We start from the raw sequence: 26,899 nt of genomic DNA, 5'->3' as shown, positions 1-26,899 counted from the left end.
GAAAAGCAAAAAGCTTCTCAGTTCTAGCCCCATTGCAGTAGAATGATCTCCATTTGCACCTCAGAACTGCTGAATCCCTCTCAGCATTCAAGAAGGGTCTCAAAACACTTTCACACTCACTTCTCCCCTGATATCCTGACTGCTCCATAAACGTGAACTACTGTATATAATGTGTTTTATAAGATTTCCTCTCTCAATTTTATATGCAGCTGTTTGTGTAATGTATGCTGGTCTAAACAAGGACATCAGACCACCCGACTGCGTGTTTGTATCTATATCTCTCCATCCGTTGCTGAAATGCACGCTTGCTTTCTCTTAATTGTACGTCGCTTTCGAGAAAAGCGCCTGCTGAATGAATAAATGTAAATGCAAATGCAACCGTGCACTTTAGTACTTCTCCAGCAGTCCAATTCAGTGGTTTGCGTTTCTTTACCTTGCTGCAGTAATTTAAAGTTATGCAACACTGCAGCCCCCTATGAACCCTCCTAATGGACTGCTATAATTAGACGAGAAAATAAAGGAGGAACATTATTAACAGTATAATCTTGTTCCGCCCATTCTTTTAAGATGTGTTTAACCGGTCTTGTGGATGTGGATGAAAAACAGCACTGGCGAAAAGCTGCTTCCTAATGACTTATTCTTATCTATTTTAATACGGGTTATAGTGTGTCCGGAAGAAGGAGCGGCGGGGTACCGTCTCAGCCCCCGACTCCATGTGGCTGCAGGGAAGTGGTCGGAAAGAGCCGGCATCCTCTCCGTCCCACGAGCGCTGTTCCTCGCTTTGCTGAGCTACACCCCACCCTCAATATTTGGCGCTTCAGTGCCTGCAGACCCCCCCCCACACACACACACACACACACCCACCCACCCACCAACCAACTCCTATCTTCTGGGGAGAAAGGTATTAACAGCAGCTTGGAAGGGAACCGTGGGTGGTCTCTTGGGCCCAGGTGGACAGCACGAAGCTCTTTTGCAGGCCGTTATCAAACGTCAGAAACATATCATCACAGCCAACAAACCCAGCAAAGCACCTTCAAACCAGTTCTGGGTAAAAATCCAACGCTGCCACCGGCTGATTGCTAGATTGCGGACGTGTCAATTACGACAGGCGTGTGCGATGTGTAACGCAACGTAAGGAGCGTCCGTTCAGCAGCATTTCAGCCTAATAAAGCCCTTCTCTTGGGCTACGGTGGTCCGGGTAAGCGATTACGTTTCAGTGTGTTTGCGATAAGTAAATGGTGTATTTGTACAAATTGCCACCTATCAGTGATGGAATTACATACCCCCCCCCCCGCCTCAGTGAGTGGAGCGTTAATGACATTAAACCTCTCACCGGCGGACTGGGGTTTGTTATATAACAGCCGTGACTCACCAGCACCGGTGCACCAACCGAGTGCCAGAGGATCGTGGAGCACAAAGGCATGCTGGGTGGGTCCCGGGCTTTGGCGCTGCCCCCCCAACCCCCCGCCTGCTGACTGGCACCTCCGTCTGGCAGGGCCTCTGACACACTTGGCTCCTCGCGGGGCGGCATAGTCAGACAGCAGCAGAGGAGATTTATCCGTCGGGGGCGGATCCACAACAGACGACGTAAACAGCTTCTGCGGCGGGGTGGGGGGGGGTGGGGAGGTCAAGCACTGACAACCGACCTCCCCACCTGCCCAAGACACCTGACATAATTAAAGGTAGAAAAAGACACTACAAAATCCACAGAACTGTCTTTTCGTGGTCAGAATGCTGTGAAAAGGTCAAATTAGCTGTCTTTTAATTGTCATAATGAGGCTTATGAACCTCATACCATATTCTAGAAGTTCCCAGATATTTTTGGTTGTGACCCTGAATACAATCTAGTCCAGGCCTGACTGGTACATGCAGTGTTAATGACCAATTCTTTTGATGTTCTGCGTCTATTTATAGTTCTACTGAGTTAATTACCAACATTTCAAAGAGATTTAATTGGGCGAAATGATAAACAGTTTATATGAAAATGAGACTTTATTACACAATCAAGGACTTTTTCAGTGGCTGTCATGATACTGCTTCATTCTGTGGGCAAGCTCCTCCAAGTTTGCTAAAATAACAGTTCAATCTGTAATATCTAGGGTTACCAACCCCTGCAGAAGAAAATAAGGGACACTTTTTGGTTCTTTATAGAAAAATACGGGACACTCGGAATTTCTTTGTAGCTAATGTGTAAAAAACAAGTCTCTGCTTGATTGAATTAAATGCTAAAATGAATCAAAGATATTTAATTTGCTTTTAGCTCACTCAAATCGAATGTAGTTTATACTGTTCGCCATAAACTCGTTCTCCTGACTTAGCGACATCGGTTCTCCGTCTCCCATACATTTTTTATACTTCTCTAATCATTTTCGTTTACGAGGTGGACTATTACTAGCCGTGATGACATCAAGTCATCTAGTTAGTAGCTACCTGCCAAGTCCCTCTTGCGGGGGGGCGGACCCCTTGACCCTTGACCCTTAACCCTTAACCCTCCCTCTGACAGTTGGACTCACACACGCGACACAGCTGTGTTTCACATCCATTTTTTAAATGTCTCGGTGTGAAAAGTTAAAATACGGGACAATCCACATTCCATGTGGTTTTAATACAGGATACAAATCGTATCCCTTAAACACGGAACAATTCAGTGTTATATGGGACGGTTGGCAACCCTAGTAATATCGCATTCAGTTGAGAGTATTACTTAACAACCCTAGCTGGTATATCTGATGCCCGAAAACCGGACGTGACCACTCAAACGCCATTATATTAAGCATATAAAGATGCTACATTATCCACAACTATTCCGCTTTGTTAGCAATCATGCTGCCAGTAAAATCATTTCTTATGGCACTACAATGAAGACTCTCAGGAATGGCCTCGCAACCTTCATTTGGGTCACAACCAAACCACAGGTCTGGAAACTACTACCGTATTCCATAAATAAAATGTATTTTTTTTCCTTTTGTATGAAAGAGGTTCCTTGTGAGTGCATTTAGTAGTTTTATTGTCATGTTAACAAAGGAGTCATGAAAGGGAGCCCTTCCTGCTTTTCACAGTGGGGGTGATCAAGCCTCGGCCATACACACCTCTGGCATTTCAATACCAGAACGTACTCTGGCGAGGTGTCAAAAAAAGAGCAAATAGAACTCAAGGGTGATGGCATGGAAAGCTGAATGGTTCGCCACAAGCAGACTACACACGCGTCCCGTGGCAGGTATTTTGGCTCAATGGAACCTGATCCCAACCCCTTCCACAGACAGGCTTCTCATGCCCCGAGGGCAGCGGACATTGAGAGGCAAGCAAGTGAATCGGCGAGGCAGACATCTGACGGGGAGACAAAAGCCATGGCTTGCCACAGTTGGGTCACGGTTGCGCAGACAAGAAAGCAGAGCCCAACAGGTAAATAGGATGTCATTCTTGGACAACAAAGCATACTCTTATCCTCCCAGCCCCCCACACTCGCTGCATTCCCCAGTCCTCCTTGGAGCAGACCGCCAGGCCCCTGCACCATGGATCGAGACCACGGCCCCTTCCTGCTTCCCAGTAAACCCAAGACAGGAAGAGCGCTCGCCACCGATGAAGCACACCTCTGTTGCCGTGGTACAAAGACGGATGACAACAAATACGATGCAATATATGGAATATAATCGGCAATCAGTGCTCCGTAACTGTCCTGAGATAAGTCTGCGTGCAACGTGCAGTTAGAAATGAGCACTTGCGGGAGATAACAATGAGCGAAAAGGTGACTTGTGCCAGCCTGCGTTTGGGGTGTGGTGCTGGGGGGTGTATAATGAATCAGTTTAAGTGCATGTCTGTGGGTGACACTAAACACACTGGGGTTTTAACTGCTATTACCCCCCATCACCTTCCTATTGCCATAGCTATCTGTCTCACACCTTTCAAGCTGGGTCTTTGAGGGTAGATTTGTTATGAACCCCCCTGGTCACACCGTGGTAAATGTTTCCCATCACTGCGTACAGCCATTAGGGCTAGAATTTCCTTGGTGAGCACAGTTAGATCTGCAGAAAGCGGATCCCGCGCCGCCGCAGTGCTTGTCTGTGCCTGCTCTTTTTCCAAATCCTGCCCCTCCTGCTCTCGGGCTCTGCGGATTACTCTGCATGGGTGGGGAAACTATTTGAGAGTGCAACCTGTTCTGTTATAATGAGGTCGGGAGCAACGTGCGTGCTTTGTATCCCATGGTTGTTTTTGTTAGCCATACTTAGGAATGTCTGTCTTTCCTGAGCTCGAATGCAACGCCTTTTCTCGAAACCAAGCTCAGTCGAATTTTTTTTGTGTAACAACAGGCCGCAGGCATGTGCACGTGTAAATTAGTGTGTCTATAGAAGTAAGTGTGTGTGTGTGTGTGTGTGTGTGTGTGTGTGTGTGTGTGTGTGTGTGTGTGTGTGTGTGTGTGCGCACAATGGTCTCTATGGAGGTGCTTCCTGTGCACAGGGTTCGCACAGACAGTACACAACACGAAGGCCCTGGTTGCCCATATCCACTGCTGTCTTTTTTAAAATGAAGACCATCAGTGTCAACAAAAAAGCATCATGAAGATTTTGAGGTTGGAGATCAGTCATTTTCATTTAGTCATTCATCTGATGCTTTTCTCCAAAGTGACTTATAATGATTTACACAACTGAGTAACACTAGAGCAACTGAGGGTAAGTACCTTGCTCATGGGTACAACAGCTGGAAGGGGGATTTGAACCTGTGAGTCTAAGGACAGCAGCCTTAACCACTACTCAACCAGTAGCTTTCTCATTTCCATAGAAGAGTCAGTCTCATGAACTGCAATTTCAATTACTTAACCTTAAAGAAACCACCAGTCTTCAACACTCTTTTGAAAAACAACATATTTATGTCATGACCCTTCATATTTTTAGATATATATATATATATATATATATATATATATACAGTTCACATATACATGTTTTTCAATAAAAATATCATTACTGTAAATGTGCTGGGTTTAAAATGTTTAAAATCGAGTTCATAGAGTCTTCAAAAAAACTTTTGAAAGGACTTTATGAATTAAAACACGAAAAATTACAATGTTGTTAAAAATGTGAAAGAATGCACAAGTATCGTTAAAAATCTGAAAGCACTATAAACAAAAAATAAACAAAATGATGGTGCCCGGAGACATTTTTTCCCATTGTTCAAGTGCCCGTCGTAGTTACAGACAAGCTTTTTCGATGAAGTTCAATTCTTCCATATGATGCCTCATCAAACAGGAATAAAGATGAACACGAGTTGATCCTTTGCTTTTTGTACTCTAAAATTCTACTGTCACATCAAGTCAAAAGGAAACGGTCGATCGTTCTGAAAGACTTCCACGGAGTTAAGAGGACGTTGGCAAAATGTCTGCTAAATCATCATGGCCGCCCCCGCTGCGAGGAGCAGAAACGCTCGCTCAGGATCCTCATTACTGTAACAGACAGTTTGCTCATCTGGTTTGGTTTAAAGTTCGCGAGACTGACCCGGAACAGCCGACGCAGCGCCTCGCAAAACACCACGGCGCGCACCAGCTGAAGTGCCACACCTCGGCTGAGCTAAGTGAGCGTAAACAGCTAACTGCTAACGCCGCCCTGGGGTTAAATACCCACCCAGGCCTCTCCATTGAGACAAACAGCAGGCAAACGGGGGGCAGACGGCCAAAGCCGTGCGCAGCCCGCGTTTCCCCGTCCCGACCCGCGCGCCCCGACTGGCTAACAGCTGTTTACACGCAGCACACCGATAGTTAGCGCAAAGCTCCGTAATTGATACGCTTTTCACTTTCCCCCACGTCATTCGACAGGCCGCTCGGGTTTTCGCAAGTTCGCGCTTCGCCTCAGCTGACGTTTCCACGACGAGCCCCTTTTCTTCTCCTCCTGGTCCCGATAGGCCCCAGACTGTATCTACCGTGCTTTTTGTTTGCCCGACCCTCTGTTCCGTGTTCTTCTACTGAGTCACGGGGAACGTATATAGCATATCGTCAGCGCGGCGTAATTGTTTAATGTTAAGAGCAAAAGTGACTCAGGCAACCGATTTTTTACACCATTCTTTAACGCAGCCTGCAGCTCAGTGCTACTTGTGTTCTGACACGGCGCATAAACACACACAAAAGAACTTATCAGCGTAGATGCGGATCAAATCTTGCACAGTGTAAACTGGGTTCATTTCCTGTACTCGTGCCTGTAATTACTCTGGCTGATTTGAGTATAATGAATGCTAATGTCTCCTGAAAAAAAATAAATTAAGAAAGCCCGGATTTGGTGGTCTTGTCCTCGCGGATACTCTTCTAACGGTCTCGTCCAGCGTCGTGCTGGATCCATTCAATCCCGTGGAGGCAACGTGTTCAGATGACACTTTAAACAATCATCGAGGTGTTGACCATCATACTTTTACCTCTCTATTTATAGTTCCTCTTAAAATGCTTTTAATTTTTTCTCATTCTAACATGTTAGGCTTGTGCAAAGAGTGGTTTAATAAGGAATCGGGCTGGAAATCAAAGGTTGGGAAATGAACCGCGATCTCATGGTCAGGAGCATTTTTCGGTCTCTTCTGCTGCCCGACAAAGCGTTCAGCATGGTAAGAATCAGCAGCACAGTGGGAACGGTGTGCTTCCTGTCAATCAGGACCATGGACCGTGGAGCCAAAGAGGTTCTGCACAGTGAAAGCCGATAAAATATTTCCACAGCTTTAACTTGGCCTTGAGTTTAATGCGGACGTGTGTTATTGTGCGTTGAATCGAAATACATTGGAGAAATGCTCTTTTTCTCTGGAGCCCTGGAAGGACTGATATTGGAGAAAGTGGATGAAACGTAGCATTCTCCATTTTTAATGCGTGCATCTCTTAAAACAACAGGTGAGTGCCAGCGCAGATCGATGGCGCGAACTAGACACTGCAAACGCGTCTTACTTGGTGATCAATCAACGAGGTAGCGCGGCAATACGAGCACGAGGCACGGACAGATCGTCTCCTTCTCTCCAGTTGACGGAGGTTCAGGAACCTGGGACACAGTGCCCTTCCCGTGCTCAATCCTACCCTCAAGCCCTCAAAATACGGTGACACAAAGAGACAAACAGTAATAATGCACGCCGTTCAAGGAGTGCAGTCAGTATCATTGCTAAAGGTGGCAGCAGATGGGATGAATCATTTCAGACTGCCATTATTTGCTGATCTGTATCTGCTTGTGCCCCAGATGAGCTCTCCTGAGATGGACCAGGTTATCGGTGCATGAGGCAGACTCCCCCACTCGCATCTCCTCCACATCACTCCACATCTCCTGCTCGAGGAATCAGCCTCGACCATGGCTCTTTTTTCCTTAGCTTCACAGCAGGAGATCTGAAACAAAACGCATTCCACCATTATACACAGGTGAGGCGCCTTCAACGTACAGTCCGTGGCTTGCTTTGCAATCTGTCCTCAGCTATGCATGGAGCACGTTTTTGTTTTGTTACAATAAAAGGACCTAAAGTCAAAAAGAGTGAGTCAAAAAGTATCTGCAACGATGTTTATTGAACATTGCTGTGGATACTTTTCGACTTACCCTCCTGCTTTATTTCAGAAAAATGTGCCCGAAAGGAAGGTAACCGGCGGAAAATAAAACTTTCTTGACAATCCTTGAAAATCAAACCCCTTTTTTAATAACATTGCTTGACTTGCATACGATTTTGGGCTTCGTTGGAGTGATTTCAAGAAAGGGTGAGGTGTGAAGTCTCCACGGTGACAGGTAAACAAATGGGCATGCATGTTTGACTGCGTCTTGGCTTCTGTTCCGATAAATCTAAAAGGAAGCTTTTACGACTGCGGCTCTGCGGGACAGGTCTGATGGCCTTTCGCAGGCACAGTGCTCATGCGTCACTTAAAAAAAAAAAAAAAAGATCCCAGCCCAAGCAAAGTGTTTAATGCCTTAATCAGCCCCATGCAAACATCGGAGACCTGCTACTGCCTGCCTCATTCCTTTGGCAAACATGACCCGAGGAAGGTAACCCTAATCCTCTCAGATCAACAAATAAAGTATCACTGTAGGCTTTCGTTAGAACAATGACACGGGGGAATCAAAACTACACGGAATCCCCTTCCTTTTGTTCCCCGGCGGATCAGACGCCGTTCTGTACGGCTGATTAAACCTCATTCTGCCGGGGAGCCGCCGCGTTTGATCTCACGGCCCCGGGTTTAGTGACAGGACGACCTGAATGATAGTGGCCCCAGGGCGTCCTCGCGAGTAAAAGCACGCACGGGGAACGAGACCCGAGGCCCGGAATCAAAGCGTTCCGCAAACACCCGGCCCGCTCCGACGTTCGTTTCGTGACCTGTTTGTCCTTCGCGAAGCATGAAGCCGTGTCAAAACTAAGTTGTCTGGGAGCCCCGATTCTGGCTCCAACTGCACTGCAGAAGCACCAGCTGGTGCCTGAAAACCCTGTAAAACAAATAAAAATGTTTAATGTTTCTCAAAAAAAAAAAAAAATAAGCCCAACACTTTTCATCATTACAATCCTATTAAGAACACCTGCAGTTTCCAGCACGAGAGAGCTGAAATTATTTTGTTGGCAAGTAAGATGGATGTTTGGAAACCTGCCATGAAATATAGAAAATATATTTTTCAAAATGATTTTCAGTATTTTGAATAGCGGGGAAGTAAAGAATAATTGCAACTCAGCTGCTGCCTCCCTTTAACTGTGTAGTAACTGTCTGAAACTGAGCTCCTTCTTCCTTTTATCCCTCTTTCTAGAGGACAAGAGAAGGGAAAGGTTCTTCCACCTTTTTTCTTTAAAGTTACAGTTCAAAACAGCAGCTTGAATTTGCACCCCATTCGTTAATCTTTTTTTATTAGAGATCTGGGTGCAATTTTGGTAATTGGATTTAAATTTCACAAGTTAAAAGAGGAAATTTTACACCAATGTTAGTGAGACTGGCCAAAGAAAAGGGGCAAAAAAACCCCTGCCTTTGTTAATCTGTGTGTGACCCGTCCATAAAGTCGCCTATCACAACACTCCCTGAAAAGAAAGGATTTTTTTTTTTTTTTTTTTTTTCCCACAGAATACTCTCGGTCGGAAAAGAAAAATCGATGACAGTGGAGCCTGAGGGGAGGAAAAGAGGAGCGCGGCTCCAACAGCAACAGCCCCTTTGAAAATCTGTCCAGCTATTTTCATCACCGGACACAAAACCTGAGCCTTTAAAGGTCAGTACAAAGCTGGATCACAAGAGAACCCGCGGAACAGTGATAAAGTGCTGGGTGTGAAAGATTCCCCCCCCCACTCCCGTGACATTTTTGAGAGCGCCAATAGTGTCCGCAGAGTCCTCTGACACCCGGCTTAGCGGCGGCCCCCTCTTCCGCGGCCGACAGGTGATGTGTCGCGACCGGGGTGGGGCCCCGCTGGCCGTCCCTGGGACCATCCCGACCGTCCCGCCACCCCGCCACCCCGCCCCCACGCCGTGCCCTCCGAGTCAAGGTGGAACCTGTCATTGTGCCGCACGCGTGTCCCGGCTCTGCCTCTCGGCCGGTTAATTACCCAGCGCTCCACCGCCGGAGAGCAAACGCTCTTTATTTATGCTTTCAACAATGCAGGTGAGGATGTAATTTTGTCTTGCTGACGGGGCGCAAACCCCGTGCGGGTCTTAAGCGGGACGGCCTGCAGAAGCGTAATCAGGCAGAAAAGTTTGAGCCGCTTTTCCCCCTCTCCCTCTCCCAGTGTCTCCGCATTGTGGGACGTAAGTAATTCTGACAGGCCGTGTTTGGATTTGCGTCAGTGAAGTAGCAAGTTAAAAAAGGGATTACGTTTATGGATCTGTGGGTCACCGGCAACACGCTGACAGCGACATGCAAACAGAAAATAACGTAAACAATCGGGGACCGCGCTAATGCCCGCTTCTCGAGTTACAAAACGCGGAGTCAACAAGCCGTCACGTTTGGCGTCCCGCTCGACGCCGCCAGGCTACCCCGCTTCTCCTTTGATTGATGGAGGTTAACTACCAAACTTATTTCCCTTTAATACCCATATCAAGTATCGTGACATGTTTACTTTCACAAAATGATGTTTCATTTGAAGCAGAGCTGCCGCTGTAATAAAGATAGGCCCCGGTTGATGGATCGGTTGGATGTGATTTATTTATACAAAAGGGGTCTGGATGTAGTGTAACGAAACCCACTTGATGGAGATTAGACATACTTTTTTTGTAAAATTAGCACTGCCAGCAGCAGCTGCTGGTATTTATACGTAAACAGTCGTTTCAGCGCGGTGGGGCGGACGGCCATCGAGTCCACGCTAGTGTGTCTCGTGTCCCGGGGGGGTCTTGGGACGGGCTCGGGATCACCGCGACCTTGAGCGGACTGGCACGCTCCCGAAGAAGGCTGCGCGTAAAATAAAATTCCGTTAAACCCATTGTGTTCCTGATCGCGCTGTGCAGCTCCTGCTGAGAAGCAGAAAGCTAACTAGCAATCCGGGATTTGCCCTCACCAACTGCAGGTAAATTACCGCGTGCTCAGCCGACCTCCGCGCCAGACTCACTTATTGTACCGTTCATTATTTTCCCCCCATTACACCGAAAATCCTTTTTGCAGGTCGCTTGAAAGAACTCTCCTGGAATACCCCCTTCTACCCGAAAGCCCTCAATTAAACACGGACTGTTAGCGCCATGGCAACAAGGCAAGCAATAGGATATCGGTTCAGCATCTAATCAGATAGATGTAGTTTGTGCTTCGGAGCTATGAGAACGGCGCACGAGCTGTCGGATATTCAGATACAAACGAAACTGTGAGGTCTGCGAAGGTCGTGGGAAAGCGAGTTGACGGGACTCTGCCAACATGAGGAAGAGGATCCACCCTCATCTTCAGACAGACTTACACCACTCCGGTTGTATTCAGCCGTCATGACAGTTGTACTCTGTTATATTTACATTTACATTTAATTATTTAGCAGACGCTTTTCTCTAAAGTGACTTCCAATGAACTCTATGTAGTGTTACCAGCCCACACACCTTATTCACCGCGGTGACTTACGCTGCTAGATACACTACTTACACTGGGTCACTCATCCATACGTCAGTGAAACACACTCTCTGTCACTCACACATTATGGGCGAACCTGAACAGCATGTGTTTGGAGTGTGGGAGGAAACCAGAGCACCCGGAGGAAACCCACGCAGACAAGGGGAGAACATGCAAACTCCGCACAGTTTAAGGTAAAGTCTAGCAGGTGTTACTTCACTGACTGAACACCGCTGTGTACAAACCGAGTTGCCGTCGACATCTCAGGGACCGTTTGGACATTTTCAAGAGGTTTGACAAAATTTGTGCACTGAGCTGTGATGACATTTTCACAGGGCAGACAAATCATCAACCATGCATAGATTTTTGCAACACTGAGAGGATATACTGACTAGTACAAACGGCATAATCACTAATTAATTGATCTACACCTAACAGGGCCCCACATATATATTACGACAATTAACTTCCTTCCTCCCAATGAGTTTGCTGTGTCGGTCATTATGTGGGACAGCATTAGACTGCTCTCCAGATGCAATAAATTCTTTTCTGATAATAAACCAAAGTGGGATCCAATTATCCTAAAGAATAAAAGCTCCTCCAGAAATAGGAGGCTGGTTTGGGTGTAATTATAGGTGTGGAAATTTCTGTTATCGCTGCCAAAGCATTCCAAGGCACGCTACCGGCTCATCTTACTCCAGAATCGGCTTGGTGAAATGCGGGAAAAATTAAATTCTCACTTTTAGCCCTTTGTTTAATCGAGAACCTTGCTCCGAATGATCTGCTTTGGTTTTGGAAAGAGAAAAAAAAAAAAAAAAAAAACAGACACACACATACGTACGTACACACGCACACACAAATAATAAAGGAGATGCCAACAATAAGCAGGAGGTGGGGGGGAATATTTAACATCAAAGGCTTGCCTATCTTTCTGGCATGTAAACAGTGTATTCTTTCAGTAAGTCGAGGAGCCCTTTTTAATGATTCCATGGAAGATTGCCACATCGACAAGGCCTGTAATAAATAAAATTAACAAACATTTCTGTAGGGTCTGTTCAGAGGAAAGGGAGCCCAATGTTTTTTCCCCAGATAAGCAGTCTATACATCCCCTGCTCACTCCTGATTAGTTTAATCCCGCCAGAAGTGCGTGCGAGGTTTTGATTGAGCGAGTCTCCGGGTCCCCCGGGGGCGCCCCTTCTGATAAGTGCCTTTACCTTTCACCTCCGGAACCCCGTGCACGCCACTCCAGTGCACCCCAGTCCCGCTAATCTCATTGAGGGGCCACGACAACATGCTTGATGCACGGAGGCCCAATTAGGGACCGGGTTTGTTGGGCGCTTAGCACGGTCGGACCCGTTTCTCTGTGAACAGAGGGGAGTGGGATGAGGCTACCTGCATGGATGCCCTATCCTCGAGACCTTCCCTCAAAGACAGCAACGCGGGGTACAGAGGGATCCCACGACGGAGGAAGAGGAAGGGCGGCGTAGCACAAGGGAGGGCAGAAAGTTCGTAACCACAGCTGGTTCCGATCCGTGGAACAAGACCGCGTGACTACAGAGAACCATCTCAGGCCACTCCGGACTTAGGAATGAAACTGCCTGAGCTGCACTTACGTTCTAACTGCATCCGTGCGGCTCTCTATCACTTTGATTTACCCTCGCTGACAGAATCAATATGTTTATTTAACTGTAATGACCCGTCCCCTGTAATGAGGCTAAAACTGCAGAGGTAGAGACGCTGCAGAAAATGATAGACTATCATATTCAACGCCTACAATTAATAAAATAAATAAATTCTAAACAAACAGCGGGCACCATGCATTTTACAGTCTCAAATTGTGTTATATTTGAATAACCTCTTAATACTATAGTACTGCAAAAATATGGCATTGTGCATTTTCCCACTGGCACCCAGTGACTTCTAGGTGGGATTTCGTAAGATACTTCTGTTACTGAAAATTATTCAAAGGAAATGTCCCCTAAGTCTTTGTTGCTGTGGCCGATGTCTTCCTACGAACACCGAGCATTTGGCGGTTTCTTTTTCAAGTAATGACGGGTTATGTTTATTCATTTAGCCGCTGTGTTTCTGCAAAGCCACTTACAATTATTTCCCACTTTAATCAGATGGCTAATTTTTACTGCAATTTACATGCAATTTTAGAGTGAGCACCTTGCTCGAGGGTTCCGCAGCAGGAAGTCGGGACCAAATCCGTGAAAGGAGGCGGCTTTAAGCGCTACGCCACCTGCCGCCACAAATATCAACTGCATTTCTGACATCACTTCCTGTCTGAGAGAAGTCACGCGGGTTCTCAGAAAGCCCTTATCAGAACGCGCTTCGGGGTTCGGATGAGTTTTCCTCTTTCGACTCACCCAAGCGCCTGCCGTTTCTTGAACACCTCGGTGGGGTTGCGCAGCTCGTCTACTGCGTCCAATCCATCAAAAGACCCTCTTTATCGCTTCCAAACTGCCTACTGACGCCACACGCCACAGGTCTGAGTCCTCCTTTCTTTGAATACAAAAGCAAGCACAGTCACGGGCCCAATTTGCTGCGCTGAGAGCCCTGAGTCCTCCCCAGCCCATGCTCCTCCGTGGAGTTGGAGAGATGCAGCCGCACGGTGAGAACGACCCGGTCATCAAAGGCGTTTTCACACGCTTGTGATGGCATGGCCCCTGGTGTGTCCCGTGACGCTCCTTTGAAATCCAAGTTACGCTGCTGTAGGCGCAAGACCTGTCCAACAGAACTACTTCCCATGGAAACCCCTGGGGAAGTGTAAATTTGGGGATTTACCTCAACTTACTTCAGCTTACCTCAGTTTTGGAGTGGGGTGACCAGACAACGTGGGAAAAGACAGGGTAGCCTCAGTTTTTGCCAGTTTACCACATTTTTTTTTTTTTAACTCTCGGCAAGTTTTTTGGGCGGGTGGTGACCCATGCAAAGAGGTGGCTTTAAACTGTATGATATTGAATCACAAGCAAATCGCAAAGTCACTTTTGGGTATTACCTGCTCCTGTGCCTGATCTGTTTCCTGTGGTCAGCAAGGGGTTATTTTATCGTGCAAACTGCTGGTCAACCTTTAGTGTCAACATGCTACCCAATCCAGTTGAGTCTGTGGGTGCGGTCATGAACGACACAAGGTGATCCACGGAAGGGCGATTTCGCCTAACCCAGTACCTACTGTAAATCAGTGTACTTTCAGAGTACGGCTCAGTCCTCGTTGCCCCGAAACCCTTGAACGTCTGTACTTCTGAATTCGGAAGGTGGCATTTTCGCACCGTTTCCGCCTGCAGATGTAGGTGTTACACAACACCACAGTGGTCTTGCCCGCTGCCCCTTCTCTTCGAATGCAATAAAGCTATTTTATCAGCACGGAGAGATTACCCCAACAAATGTTTTGACTGAGGAAAGAATGTTTGGTGTTTTGTAAAGGAAAATACATTCTTTTATTTGACTCCCTCAAAACAACCTTTCAGACACCAGCAATCACGACATAAAAATGTATAAACATTATATACATGTGATTTGCTTCACTTCTTTCTTGTTGACAGACCAAAGATGGCAGCCTCTAACCGATAAGTAACGCACCACGGGAAGAAGGGAAAGAGAAGAAATCCAAGTGCAACGAAAGACCCTTTGTAGCGGGCCCTGCAGAACGCACTAGCTTCGCATCATCATCAAATCTTCGTTTTTCCGATCAACAAACAACGCCATCATCAGCATTCGTGTCAGCTTCAGCGATGGCCATTATGTTCACAGAAGACCACTTCCAGGCTCCAGCTGATGGATCCTCTGTATGATCCTTGCATCCTGATGCCTGAATAACATCATCAGTCACAGCAGAGGCTTGAATGAAGTATTAACATCTCAGCATACTGTACAGGCACAGAGCTTCAGAGGAAAAGCACACCATGGATAACAATAAGCGCTTTCCCTTGCTTCAGCATATGTTCCGTGTCCAACAGATGCTGGCAGCTGCTGTTAAGATATGTGTCTAATAATACTCTATATGGAATATCATAACTGTAAACTCCAGGGTTCCACTGTATACAGCATGTTGTGTTGATACATGCACAGTGGGAAATAAGTAATGAGGTTGTGCGTGGGATGGAAGCGGCCACAGGGGCAGGATTTAGACACCGTACCATGGGGATCCAAAAAATATATATACTTCTATTTAATGGGAGAAGAACTGGAACGGAGGCAACATGGCCCCTTTTACTCAGGTGAATGAAAAAAAAACAATCTGAAAATCAAAACTGACCAACAAGCACAAAATCAGCTGTAAAATGAACCTAGAGGGACCAGTACATTTCCTGCTACGTCCTCCCAGCAGCAGACCAGCTGCCTTATGTAAGTCTTTAATTGTCTCCTTAATTGAAGGCAACTGGTTGGCATTCTGTACGAATTGTCATGAGGCAGGTGTTGGGAGCTGTCCATTTTGTGCGGTCCCACCCCCTTCCTTGGAGCCTACTATCTTGCAGTAAATAAAAATAAACAAAATTACAACTGTATACAAACAGTACAAAAGCAAGCACTATGCACACACACATTTAGCATGCAACGTGAATATTAGTTTTCAATTCAAACTAATTTACGATATGACCACCCCCACAGTCCTTCTCTAGGTGTGGCACGCTACTCCCCGCTCCCTGATGCAACGTTGAAATGGAATGCAGGCCCTCAATTCCCGGTGGGTTCTACTGAGATTAACGGCCAAACCGCAGGTACAGCCTGCTCTCAGGTCCTTCAGACAGAGGCCTCCTGTCCTGCAGACCAGCCACGGTTGGCGAGGTTGGGTAGCTGAGCGGAACGACGGAAAATAAAACGTCCGCTCAGCCCAGAATACCCTGGACGCATTGAGGCAATCGGCTTTCAAGAAGCAGTCGTTCTAAAGGACTTGGGTAGGCAGAGTTGTTCAACCGACCATCCGTGCCAAATTGTGATAAAGGCCCATGGCTTTGTAGCTGAGCAAGAAAACAACTGTACTCACTCTTAAAATGCCTGTTGTTCTCGATGCAAGATAGAACATGAACTGAAATAAGTGAATAACAATGCACTGGATCTCAGGCAGTGTCCTATTTACGTACAAGAAGAAATAGAAGTTTGTCTATTGTATGTCTGGATCAACGCCTTAGGCAACAAGTGCTTTCAATGGCAGGTGGAAAACAGGACACTTGTAGAACAAAGCATGGTTTCACTCTTTTGTGGTCCATTTATCTCAGGTGCCTCAATGATCCGTTAAGAAGCATCAAAAATCTCTTCAACATTATGTAAAACAGTTTCTATAACATTCTTCAAAAAAAATTAAAATGAAAATGCCTTTGCTAGAAATCCCCTTGAGAGTAAAATGCTAGACAATTAAAACAGTTCTCAGCACAATCACACATCCCATGATTGTTGCTCCATCACCCTCAATTTGGAAGTTTCTGGAAGAGCCTACTGCGCTTGGACTTAGTGTACTTGTACATAGGTAATTATCCCATTTGTGGTGCACTGATTTCAGTGCTTCTCATTTCAACAGCCTGGGAATCTTGTTTAAAAATTCAGTTGTGTGCCTTCCTTAAGAGGTACAGAGAGTAACGGAAGATTTTTTTATTTTTTTTTATTTTAAATTTGCACCCAAATGGATCTGAACGAACTACTCCTAAGTTATGGTTTCATTTCAACCCAGACATCTGGCTTGAACACAAAGAGCTCTGAATATAAAGGTTGCTGCTTTTCACGGACACATAGAGGACAGATCTTGAGTCTGCAGTAACAGTGTGATGATCTGATGATGGGTACACCTGGTTCCACACTTAGAAGCCACTCAGGGCCTTACACACCTGGGCAGCCATCGGCATCTAAACATAGCAGATCATCACTGTGTTTCTCACCAGGTTCCAGAGGCACTAAATCCCACGCCACTGCTGCTAATGGATGACAAGGAGGCTGTGTTTGGATGGATCTGGAGGTACCAACGGTTGGGGGAAGCTGTGTGTCCCCACTCATGCGGGACTGTAATCCGCAACATTATTTCCCACTTGGATATACGTGTGTGTGATGTGTCCTGTAGCTCCTCCAGATTCTAGTAAATCGGAGGAAAAGAAGAAAAACTGCTTTCACCCTATAACCTGAACCTAGAAACAAGTGTGCAGTGCCAATTTAAATATATATATACTTTTTTAAACTCTCTAATCATCTCTCAGCTATATCTAATCAGAAACAATAATTACATTATTACATTATTTGCAGCTGATACACGCATGCATATTCATGTTCCTTTGCAACTGGAATAATTACATTACTTTCAATAAAAGTTTCAATTTATCCAAATGTGCCCCATATTTCCTCTAAATGATTAATTATAATTTGCTCAATCTTAAAACAAGCACAAGAGTGAAATATTAATATCCTTTAGTCAAATTAATGCGAGTCCATGCGAAGTTTGTATACATGATGCAAGTGACTATAAATAATTCATTTGAAAATTCAAAAAGACGGAGTTGTGTCTCCTTCCCCAAAGAGTAACAAATAAGATAATGGGGGTTGTAAAGGGGAGTGTGCTGGTAATAGCATGAGTGCTTAATTATAATCTCGAGGGAAAGCAGTGTTATTAGCTCTCCAACTTTGATAAGCTTCATGAAAATTCACTTAAAAGAGATTTGCATTGGGGTGTCACATAGTAATTTCAGTAAAATAACAATTTATTCTCAAAATGTATTGGACCAGAATATTCTGCACTCGATAATGTTATGAGACTAATTAAAATACGCAGTTACTAATGGTATTATACTTAAACTCAATTTGAAATGTGTATTTTGGGTTATAGATTGTCATCAGGTAAAATGAGAGGTGGAAGTTTGAACGAAAAAAAAAAAAAAATCCTGGTCCCGCGTTTCTTGTTTCATGCTAAAGCATATTTTTTCTTGATGCTTTTTGAACAGTGCTTTGATTTATCGTTTAATTTTTTTAACGCTTAGTGTAAAATCGTCCTTGCGCAGCCTGACTTGTTTTTCTTTTTTTTTTTTTTTTCAAGAAATGTGGTATTGGCTCCGAACTTAAATGCATTTTATCTGTTCAGTTCCTTATCTTGAACCATCCTCCAGACACAACTGACTTGACGGTTTGGTTGCAACTTTGGGGTGTTCATTTCAGTTCGGAACTGAAGAATTTCACACACAAACATGTTGGTACACATCTCTCCAAAGGGTGTTTTTCCCCCCCCCCCCCATAGAAACATCTTCTCGCTTCTTCTCTAATTCCCTCCGCAAATGATGTAAAATGACAGTAGGAGCTGAGATCTGAACCTCAGCGCTAAATTTTAATCAAGGTCTCAGTTGCGCTACATGTAAAAATGTGTTATTGCAACGTTTTAAAAAAGCCATTATATGGCATGCCAGTAATATATATTAATATGGAATGCCAGTAATAACAGCAAAGACATAAGGACTTATTGAATTTCCTTCTCTCAGACTCCATGCAGAACTTTGTGCGCCTTTGCTGCCAGTAGTTGCACAGCCCCAGTTAGGACACGTACAGTATTTTACACCACAGCCAGTTAAATGTGTTTAATCCTTTTCTCAACGTGACCCCAGCAGCTCTAAGCGCTCATCAAAAACTCATGTATCCCATAAAATGTGAAAAATCACTTCATGGTGGAGCTTCTCACATTTATATCTGTAAGTTGAATGTTGCCCTCCTTATAAAAATGTTTTTTTTTTTATTAATAAATATTCAGAAACGACATGCAGTCGTTTATGTGTATATCATGTTTGTGTGTGTGTGTGTGTTTGTGTGTGTGTGTGTGTGCACGCGCCTGCGTGTGTGTATGCAAATGAGTTCTTCAACTGGAACCACATGTAAATAGCCGTATCCTAATTCCCTTTTCTCTTAGCACATCCCTCCCATGTTTCCTTATCAGCTCATTCAGCATTTAATTTCTCGTGGACCAGAATGCTGGGACCCCAAATTCCACGCCGGGGTGACAAACTGGGGGACAGCGGTTTACCTTTCTGTGTCAAAATCATGGTGTCCCTGATTCAATTTCAGATAGATAGGGCTTTAGCACTGATGCGTTTTGCTGTTTATACACACAGAAGGAGAGAGGAAAAGAGCGATCAAACAATTGTGTGGGGGGGGGACGTAATAAACTGAAATAATTCTTCCCAAGTAAACAAAATGTGTGCATTTACTTGTATTACTGTAAGATAACAAAAATCTTAGACGCAGGTCGTCCTGATGCACAGCAACACCTTTTCGCATCACTGAAGTAATAACTACTGATGTAACAATAATACATCGATTTTATTATTATTATTATTATTATTATTATTATTATTATTATTATTAATGTCATTGTTATGCTCGGTTGGCACAATTAAAATTACATGGCAAGATGAAACGCATGATATTTCAAAGGTGAAATATTACATGTCACTCTACAGCGCTGGTTTCGAGGTGACATTTAGTGACAATGATGCAAATGACCCATGGCATTCAATTAAAAGTGTTCTGTCCCCCCTCACTTTTGTTTCATGTGTTTAATAATTTGGACTAAAAGTGTTAGTGCAGAGAAAAGCGGGACTTGTGTTCCCTCCCCATTGACTTTTATCACTAAATTAAGCATATAAATGACCTGAAAGCGCGGGCTGTCGCATTAAATTAAATAAAATAAAGAACAATTATCCCCTCTTTTTCCTCTGATCTCGGCCTGAAAGGAGTCCTGCGGAGATAAGGCAGATTGAATTCGACTTTGGAACCACAGCCTTTATGTTATGCTCAAATAAAAACGTCTGAGAAAGCAGTTAGAGAGAGATTTAGGACGAGTATAATTTCAAAATCATAATTTTCCTCCCTTTTTATTTCTGGGGGAACCATTTGTTTTGTTTTGTTTTTTCTCCCCACCACAAATAAACTTGCGCTTGTTATAAAAAAAAAAAAAAAAGAAAGAAAAAAGATCATGCCAATTCAATATGGGGGAAGTGATCACAGTCGGTTAATTACACTGATGAGGTCATAAATTATCATCTAATTACACACATTTATATATAAAAAGATCATATGTTCTCTAAAGATACGGATACCGAATCTCTAATTTGCTCTTAAGTATATATATATATATATATTCATAAATGCCCCTCATATATGTAACAATATGAAACATAGTCTAAGCAAATCACACTTTCTAGATTCTGACATTTGTCATGGTTAATTTTTGTTAGATCAAAAAAAAGGAATACAAGTAAATGTGTGTATCAAAACAACACTTTTCACACATAGGCTATAGGGGGGGGGGGGGTGGTGTCCTCCTTTATTTATGCAGCTAAAGTCATCTTTCCACATCCTCAAGACCCCTCTAATGATCCTTCAGATTAATATGTATTGGGGGGCTCAAGTGTTATTAATTCGATGGCACTGAAAGAGGCTGAGAAGAGGGGAGAAAGTGTAATAAATCATCGCGGAAAAAAATACACATTTTCGCACTCCTAAAAAGTAATTATCATTGTCCAATTTCAAAGTTGAATGTGCATGCTTCAGGGGGGCTGATGTAAAACTTCATATTCGGTTCAATGGAGTATCACCATAATTTACAGAGGGAGATAAGGACAAAGTCTGTCATAAAAATCTGAGGCTGATCCCCCCCCAACACCACCCCCCACCCCCTCTCCTCCTCCCTCCCCTATATTGAATTGCACCTTGGGCAATAGTGCAGAATCCCGAATCTTAACTTCTCTCAGCATATGTTCCTGGCAGATAAGTAAACAATCTGGATGTGAAATGAAATTTTTAATTAATGCGGTAATGCTATTACACCTTGGTGTGCAAATCCCATTCCCTGCCCCTGCGACAATAGACCAAAAGTCCAATTCCAATCCCCCGGTCTGTTTGAGCCTCGACCCAATTGTTTCCCTTTAACGGACCCCCATCGCATATTTCAAGTCCAAACAGCCGCTGAAAGCTAAATAAATAAATAAACGAATAAATAGATATAAATAAATAAACTAAGGTGTGATCTCGCGCAGGGCTCTTGATGGGAAGAAAGGTGCCACCTGGTATGTGATCCAACTTGATCCAAGGTTCTTCCTTCATGTCGGGCTTTTAAAATGTGGTCTGAGTGTAATAATATACTTGTCTTTATAGGAAGGGGGGGGAAAAAACATGATTTATTATCTCAAACAGACGCTCAAATGCAGTCTGACGAAAAAGACGAACGGTGTGGTCCTGTATTCAATTACGAAATATCGGGCGTAATATGATTTAATTAATTTCCTGTGAACAGTGGCAATAATTTCTGCCCTCAAGGATCGGCTCGCGTTCCCAGTCGCACAAACACATGTGTTGTTTTCTCTTTTAAAGTTATCAGATGTATGGAAGTGAATGACTGCGCTAACTTCTCAGCTTCGTCAGCGTCGGAGCCGAAAATAATGATCACATATTATATTTCAGCACAGTTATGGATTCAAATAGCCTCTACGTTCGCAATAATTCTGATTGAAGTGTTCAAGTTCGGTGATACATGTTTCGTGCTCAGGTCGGACGCCGAAATAGCTGCAACTCCGTTTTTATGTATTACATGACACCTTTTTCTCGCGAAGCACAAATGCGACTCAAACTCAAAGTCAGAGAAATAAAGAAAAAGCAACGAGGATTCATTTCCAGATCATAAGCAAGTAATTCTGTTTAAATGCACATATTTGAATTTGTTTCTGGTGCTTTTTATTCCTTTCAGGAAAGCAAAATGTGTTGCTCCTAATAAAAAGTTGCATATTTTCGGCTGCCTGGCTTGTGACGAAAAAGGATTATTTGTTTTAAGGCGTCACTTCAAATGGTTAAATGATCTTGCTCTTTGTCCTGATGTGTTGTGACACACAGAAACGGGCTCTTAATGATTTTTCTTGGCTCAGAGGTGTATCCGCTCGAGAAACAAGTCGGACCACTGGGATCCCCCCCCCGGGGACTCAGCCCACACGTCCAAACTTCAAAGGTACAACAGTCGCTCCATTTCAGTGTCATAATGATGGGAAAACAGAGCTACACGCGTCAATGAATCTAACAGGTTTTTTTTTTTTAAAAAAAAAAGGATGAAATGGGTGAGCATTTAAAAAAAATTATATTTAAAAACTATATGAACTGACTATGTTCCTTAAAGATTTTTTTTTTTTTAAATTGAGAATAAATTTTAAACGTCCTGAAGTGACTAAAATTTATATTGACAGGGACTAAAGTTTTTTATGCCCTGTGTGCTGATCTCAGTATGTTGCTGAGCGCTTCTTTTTTATTCTTCGCATAAAATGTGTGTTTTGGATGTATCATTTTCATATAGTTTTGAAAACTGTGCCTGCTGATATTGAGGCCGTCGTCCCCACTCCACAGAAGGTGTTTCGGGCCTGGTCCACTGGCAGCAGCACTGGGCACCAGTCCCTCCAACAGGTCATGACAACAGCAGCTACACTAATTTGCTGAAATAACTGTTCATTCGCAGCTCAGGTGACATTAAATGCAATAAATTCATTATTGAAATTACAGTCTGCGTCCTTCTTGGAGGAGCTCCTTCAATGAAACGCACCGTGTTTTGGAGACAGGGACACTTTGGACACGTTTAATGTGAATTATAAATGCTTTTCCACTGAACTGATTGATCAGGACACCTCCTCCTGTCATTGTTTCATTTTTTCCTCGGTGTTTTGTGATGCTAAACGGCGTGTCTAAGCTATTTTGAAGCCTCTCACCCCTTCAATGCCCTAACTGATTTCTGTCCCATTGCTCCCCCTTCCACCCCCCACCCCCGCCCCCCCATTGACATCCACGCGTCGCTCAATGCTTCTCCTTTTTCGCTTTAACGGCTCTATTGTGCATTAATTGTATTTTTTTTGCCATTTTATTTGCACGTTTTGCTCTCGAGAGCACTTGAGGAGGCGCATCCCAGATGGACCACTGCTGTTGGCCTCCAGTGAAAAGCTCCAGTTCCAATAGCAACGACGGCCCTTCGTTTTTTTCCTACTGATTTTTTTTTTTTTTAAAAGACCCAGTTAATTGAAATCAGTGAAATGCGCAGTAATGAAATTTGATGTTTTTTGTTCATTTACAATTTTGCTTTCTACACCTAAATGCACGGATGCTTTAGTAACGGGGTTAAACAGCGAGTTTAAATCAAGGCACGGGGCGAGAATATAAATATGGATCTGCTTTTTTTCTAGCTTTTCAAAAATTCCACAAAGTTTATTTGAATAGGACTTGAAGATATCTTAAATGCACGTGGCGCAAGTTTTGCACACCCTTCCTTCAAAACGTGTCACAGTAATGTTATGAATTATACAACATGAACTGAGCGAATTAATAAATTTTTGCTCGACTCGACTGTGTTCTGCAGTCAAACATCTCACAGCTCGAGGTCTCAAGCGCACATCTCTGTCTTCTCCCATCCAACCAACAATAAATAATCTTACCCCCCCCACACACACAACACTGGACAATGATGCATTTTTGAAGGCATCGAAAGGTTTAGTGCTCACCAGATTTAACAGCCTTAAAACGACTCCTTTTAAAAAATATGGAACTGGAGATCTGCAAGATAATGATAATAATAATAATGTTATGTTTAGAAGACAGATTGTCTTTATTCAAAACGTCAAATGAACAAAGAGGAACGAGGTAACATCAGTCTGGATACATTTCCCTTTCCATGACATACTCAAAAAACAAATTAAAAGTACCATTTTAGATTAAAAAACAACAATAATTGCCCCGGCTTCCAACTTGAAGTGCTTCTTAAAAATGCGTGACATACACCACTGGATCACATCAGGGGAAATGTAAAAAACATTATTATTACCATTATCAATAATAATAATAATAATAATAATAATAATAATAATAATAATACAATTTGGCAATTCGAGTAAGCAATCAAATTTCACGTGCCTATTTAATAAATAGAAACAATATATCCTTTATAACTGAACTCTGAGTTCATGATTTTTTACTCTAGACTTTAAATTGTTTGGGTTCAAAGAAATGAACTATTATACAGCAAAACATACTTCTTACTTGTGCAAACCAAAATTATTATTTTCTTGAAAAGTAAAAAAATGAACGATTAAATTAAAAAACGATATAATCAAAATGTACATAATAAATAAAGTTAAGGGGCCACTTTTTATTATAGGGCGGCCATCAATAAAGGTTTTAACATTTACAAAGTCTTACAGTTCACAGGGCACCTGCCTCAGGGCTATTCCAACTTCCTTGATGGAGTCTTAGAAGATGCGTCCTGTTTGGAGTCATAAAGAGTTCCTCTGTCGTCTTGTTTTGTATTTTTTTTTTAAATTATTTTCTTTCTTTTTTCTTGAAAACAGAAGTCCCATGCTTCCCCAGATTTCTGTTCAGATTTGTTTTTGTCGCACCGTTCCTATTCTCATGCATCTTGCTGTATTCAAGTTTGCAAAATGAGTCAGTTTTGTTCTATTTTTAATTTTTTTTTTAATGTTTAAATGTTAAACTTTGTGCATCGGCTGGGTTACATGGCAGTGGCGTGCGCGGTGGAGTACGGGTCTATTCCTGACTTGGTCATACCTGGGAACAGTATGTAGGCCACCGGGGGCTGTAAACTGGAGGCGGACCAGGCGGTGCAGTTACAGGGCACCACGTAGCCCGGATTTGTGGGGGACGGGTGGGTGTGGGTGTGCTGGCTGGGGCAGCTCAGGCTGCCGAAGGCGCCGTTCTGGTATCCCAACGAGGAGGCGTAGGGCAGGGTGCTGGTGGTCAGGGCGTGCGGCATCTCGGTCATCTTCTGGATGGCGCTGGAGCTGAACTGGCTGGGGTCGAGGAAGGAGTAGGGGGTGGACGTGGGGGGCAGGAAGGCTCGGGCTTTGTCTGAGGAGGCCAGCAGAGAGTCCGCGGAAAAGCCCTTGAGGTGGTCCGTGTCCCCCAGGTAGGGCAGAGGGAAGACGTACCTGTCCTTCTTGAGGAGGTTCTTGGGTTTGCGCCTCGGTCGGTACTTGTAGTCGGGATGCTCCTTCATGTGCTGCGCCCTCAGCCTCTTGGCCTCGTCGATGTAGGGTCTCTTCTCGGACTCGGAGAGCAGTTTCCACTCGGCTCCCAGCCTTTTGCTGATCTCCGAGTTGTGCATTTTGGGATTGTCCTGTGCCATTTTCCTCCTCTGTCCACGGGACCACACCATGAAGGCGTTCATGGGTCTCTTGATGTGATCTGAAGGTTTTGACATTATTATTTTTTTGTAAGACGACGGGATCAAAATCTCCTTTAGGGCCAAAGTTCTGAAACCACCAAAAAAAAAATGTAATTCACCTCTCCAGCAGGTAGAAAGGGCGCATGCCAGGTGTTGTTCTTGCGTGCGCAAAAAAAGTAAAATCCAGTCTCTTTCGGGATCAGGTGGAGGTATCTTCCCCTGGAAACATGTAGGTTCCGTGCGTAGGATGAGGGATCCGCGGAGGTGGGTGCAAAATAATAGCAATAATAGTCAAAAAAAAGAGGTTCCCAGAAGTGGCGAGCGCCGCGCGCCGCGGAGCGACAGTGTGCGCTCTTCGTGCGTTCGCGTTCGGTGCGCGCGCTGCGGCTGCGTGGCGTGGCGTGGCGTGGAATGGAGTGGAGGTGTCTCGCCTCGCGGAGCACCTGGCGCAGAACTGAGGAGAAGCTCGTGAATGAGCGCCAAAAGCGGCGAAGTTCAAAGGCTGGGCTGCTTTGCTTCGCGGGGTGGGTTTTTTTTTTGCACGCAATCTGACATAATGGGCTGGGCGTTCACTCCGCCGACCTGCGGGCCCAATCAGCGCGCGGGCGCGCACGCATAATACCTCCACCAAAATATGTATATTAGAGCACAAACAAAGGTTGGAGGAGGAAAATGCGGGATCTCACCCCCCCCCCCTCCCCCGATTTCATTTGCTCAAAACGCTGGAAAACGGCGGAGTTCAAACTGTCTGTAATAAAACCCACATCTTCGGCAGGGTGTATCGTAATGAGATATAAATGAAAGAGACGACAGTGTGTGTGGAAAAAAAAGTGTGTGTGCAGCTCGAAAGGAAAAGTGTCGCCGAAATTTCAGGGACTTAAACACAGATTTTTCGTATCTTAAATATAAACCAACTAAAAAGGGAAAAAAACGGTGCAAATGTAACAAAATATATATCTTTCAAAATACATCATGTAGTAGTTTACCTTTATAAAAAGTAATAGAACAGAATTTGAATATGTTGTTTAAAAATCATGAAAGCACCTAAGGAGTTCAAGTTATTTAGTGACCTGGGGAAATACATAAATACATAAATGCCATATGCTGAAGCGGGTTTTAAAGCTGGAAGTTCTGATTTCTGCTGATTTCGCAGGAGAAAGACCGCATGACAAATCATCATGATCGGAATGATTTCAGACTGATTCCTAAACCTCAGGAACAGGACGATGACTTGGAACCTTTGCAGTAAAGGATTAAATACGATCATTGCTTGTCAAGGAGGAGAACAAACAAATAAACCCATCGCTTAAATCTGACGACATGAATTAGTGCCGAAATTATGATTTTAAGGTGTACTTCTTAGTTTACTTCATCTGATCTAACTCTGTCCTGGAATGTCCTTATTGTAATTGTTATGTAAATTAATCCCATTTCATGATTGATAGTTTAAATCGCCACGTATTAAAATCTTAAACATACAAACAATTAAAGCGAATCACTTCTTTAGGGACCCGAAGGCAAGACGAAATTCATAAGGCTGCAGTTGTAATTAAATGTAATTCAATACTCGCACGATGGCAAACAGAAGATCCTTCAGGACAATAACAAAAGAAAAAATACTGCACGGCTGTGTGTCAAGTGTATTTAAAAAATATATATATTTTAATTCAGTATATATGGATCGTTACAATAAATGTCACAATAAACGTTTTACTGATTTTTGACGTTATTTGATTTTTATTACGCCGTG

The 26,899-nt window shown here is 43.9% G+C and overlaps 1 protein-coding gene across 1 annotated transcript; it reads right to left on the bottom strand.

The window, feature by feature from the left end:
• Positions 1–24,132: 24,132 nt before the first annotated feature.
• sox14 (SRY-box transcription factor 14) lies at positions 24,133–25,299 on the bottom strand. The gene is made up of 2 exons (XM_018731062.2): positions 25,269–25,299; positions 24,133–25,169 (listed from the first exon to the last, which is right to left on the bottom strand). Exon 2 carries the CDS (start codon positions 25,150–25,152, stop codon positions 24,478–24,480), a length of 675 nt encoding a protein of 224 aa, XP_018586578.1. The 5' UTR covers positions 25,153–25,169; positions 25,269–25,299; the 3' UTR covers positions 24,133–24,477.
• Between the last annotated feature and the right edge of the window lie 1,600 nt (positions 25,300–26,899).

The sequence above is a fragment of the Scleropages formosus genome, chromosome 25, assembly GCF_900964775.1.
Source record: "Scleropages formosus chromosome 25, fSclFor1.1, whole genome shotgun sequence".
Taxonomy (NCBI): domain Eukaryota; kingdom Metazoa; phylum Chordata; class Actinopteri; order Osteoglossiformes; family Osteoglossidae; genus Scleropages; species Scleropages formosus.
Note: the sequence above shows the minus strand (reverse complement) of the source record. Positions and strands in the feature narration are given on the sequence as shown.

What these genes read in the sequence shown, in the direction of transcription:
- sox14 (XM_018731062.2), bottom strand. Translation starts at nt 25,152, where the DNA reads ATGAACGCCTTCATGGTGTGGTCCCGTGGACAGAGGAGGAAAATGGCA.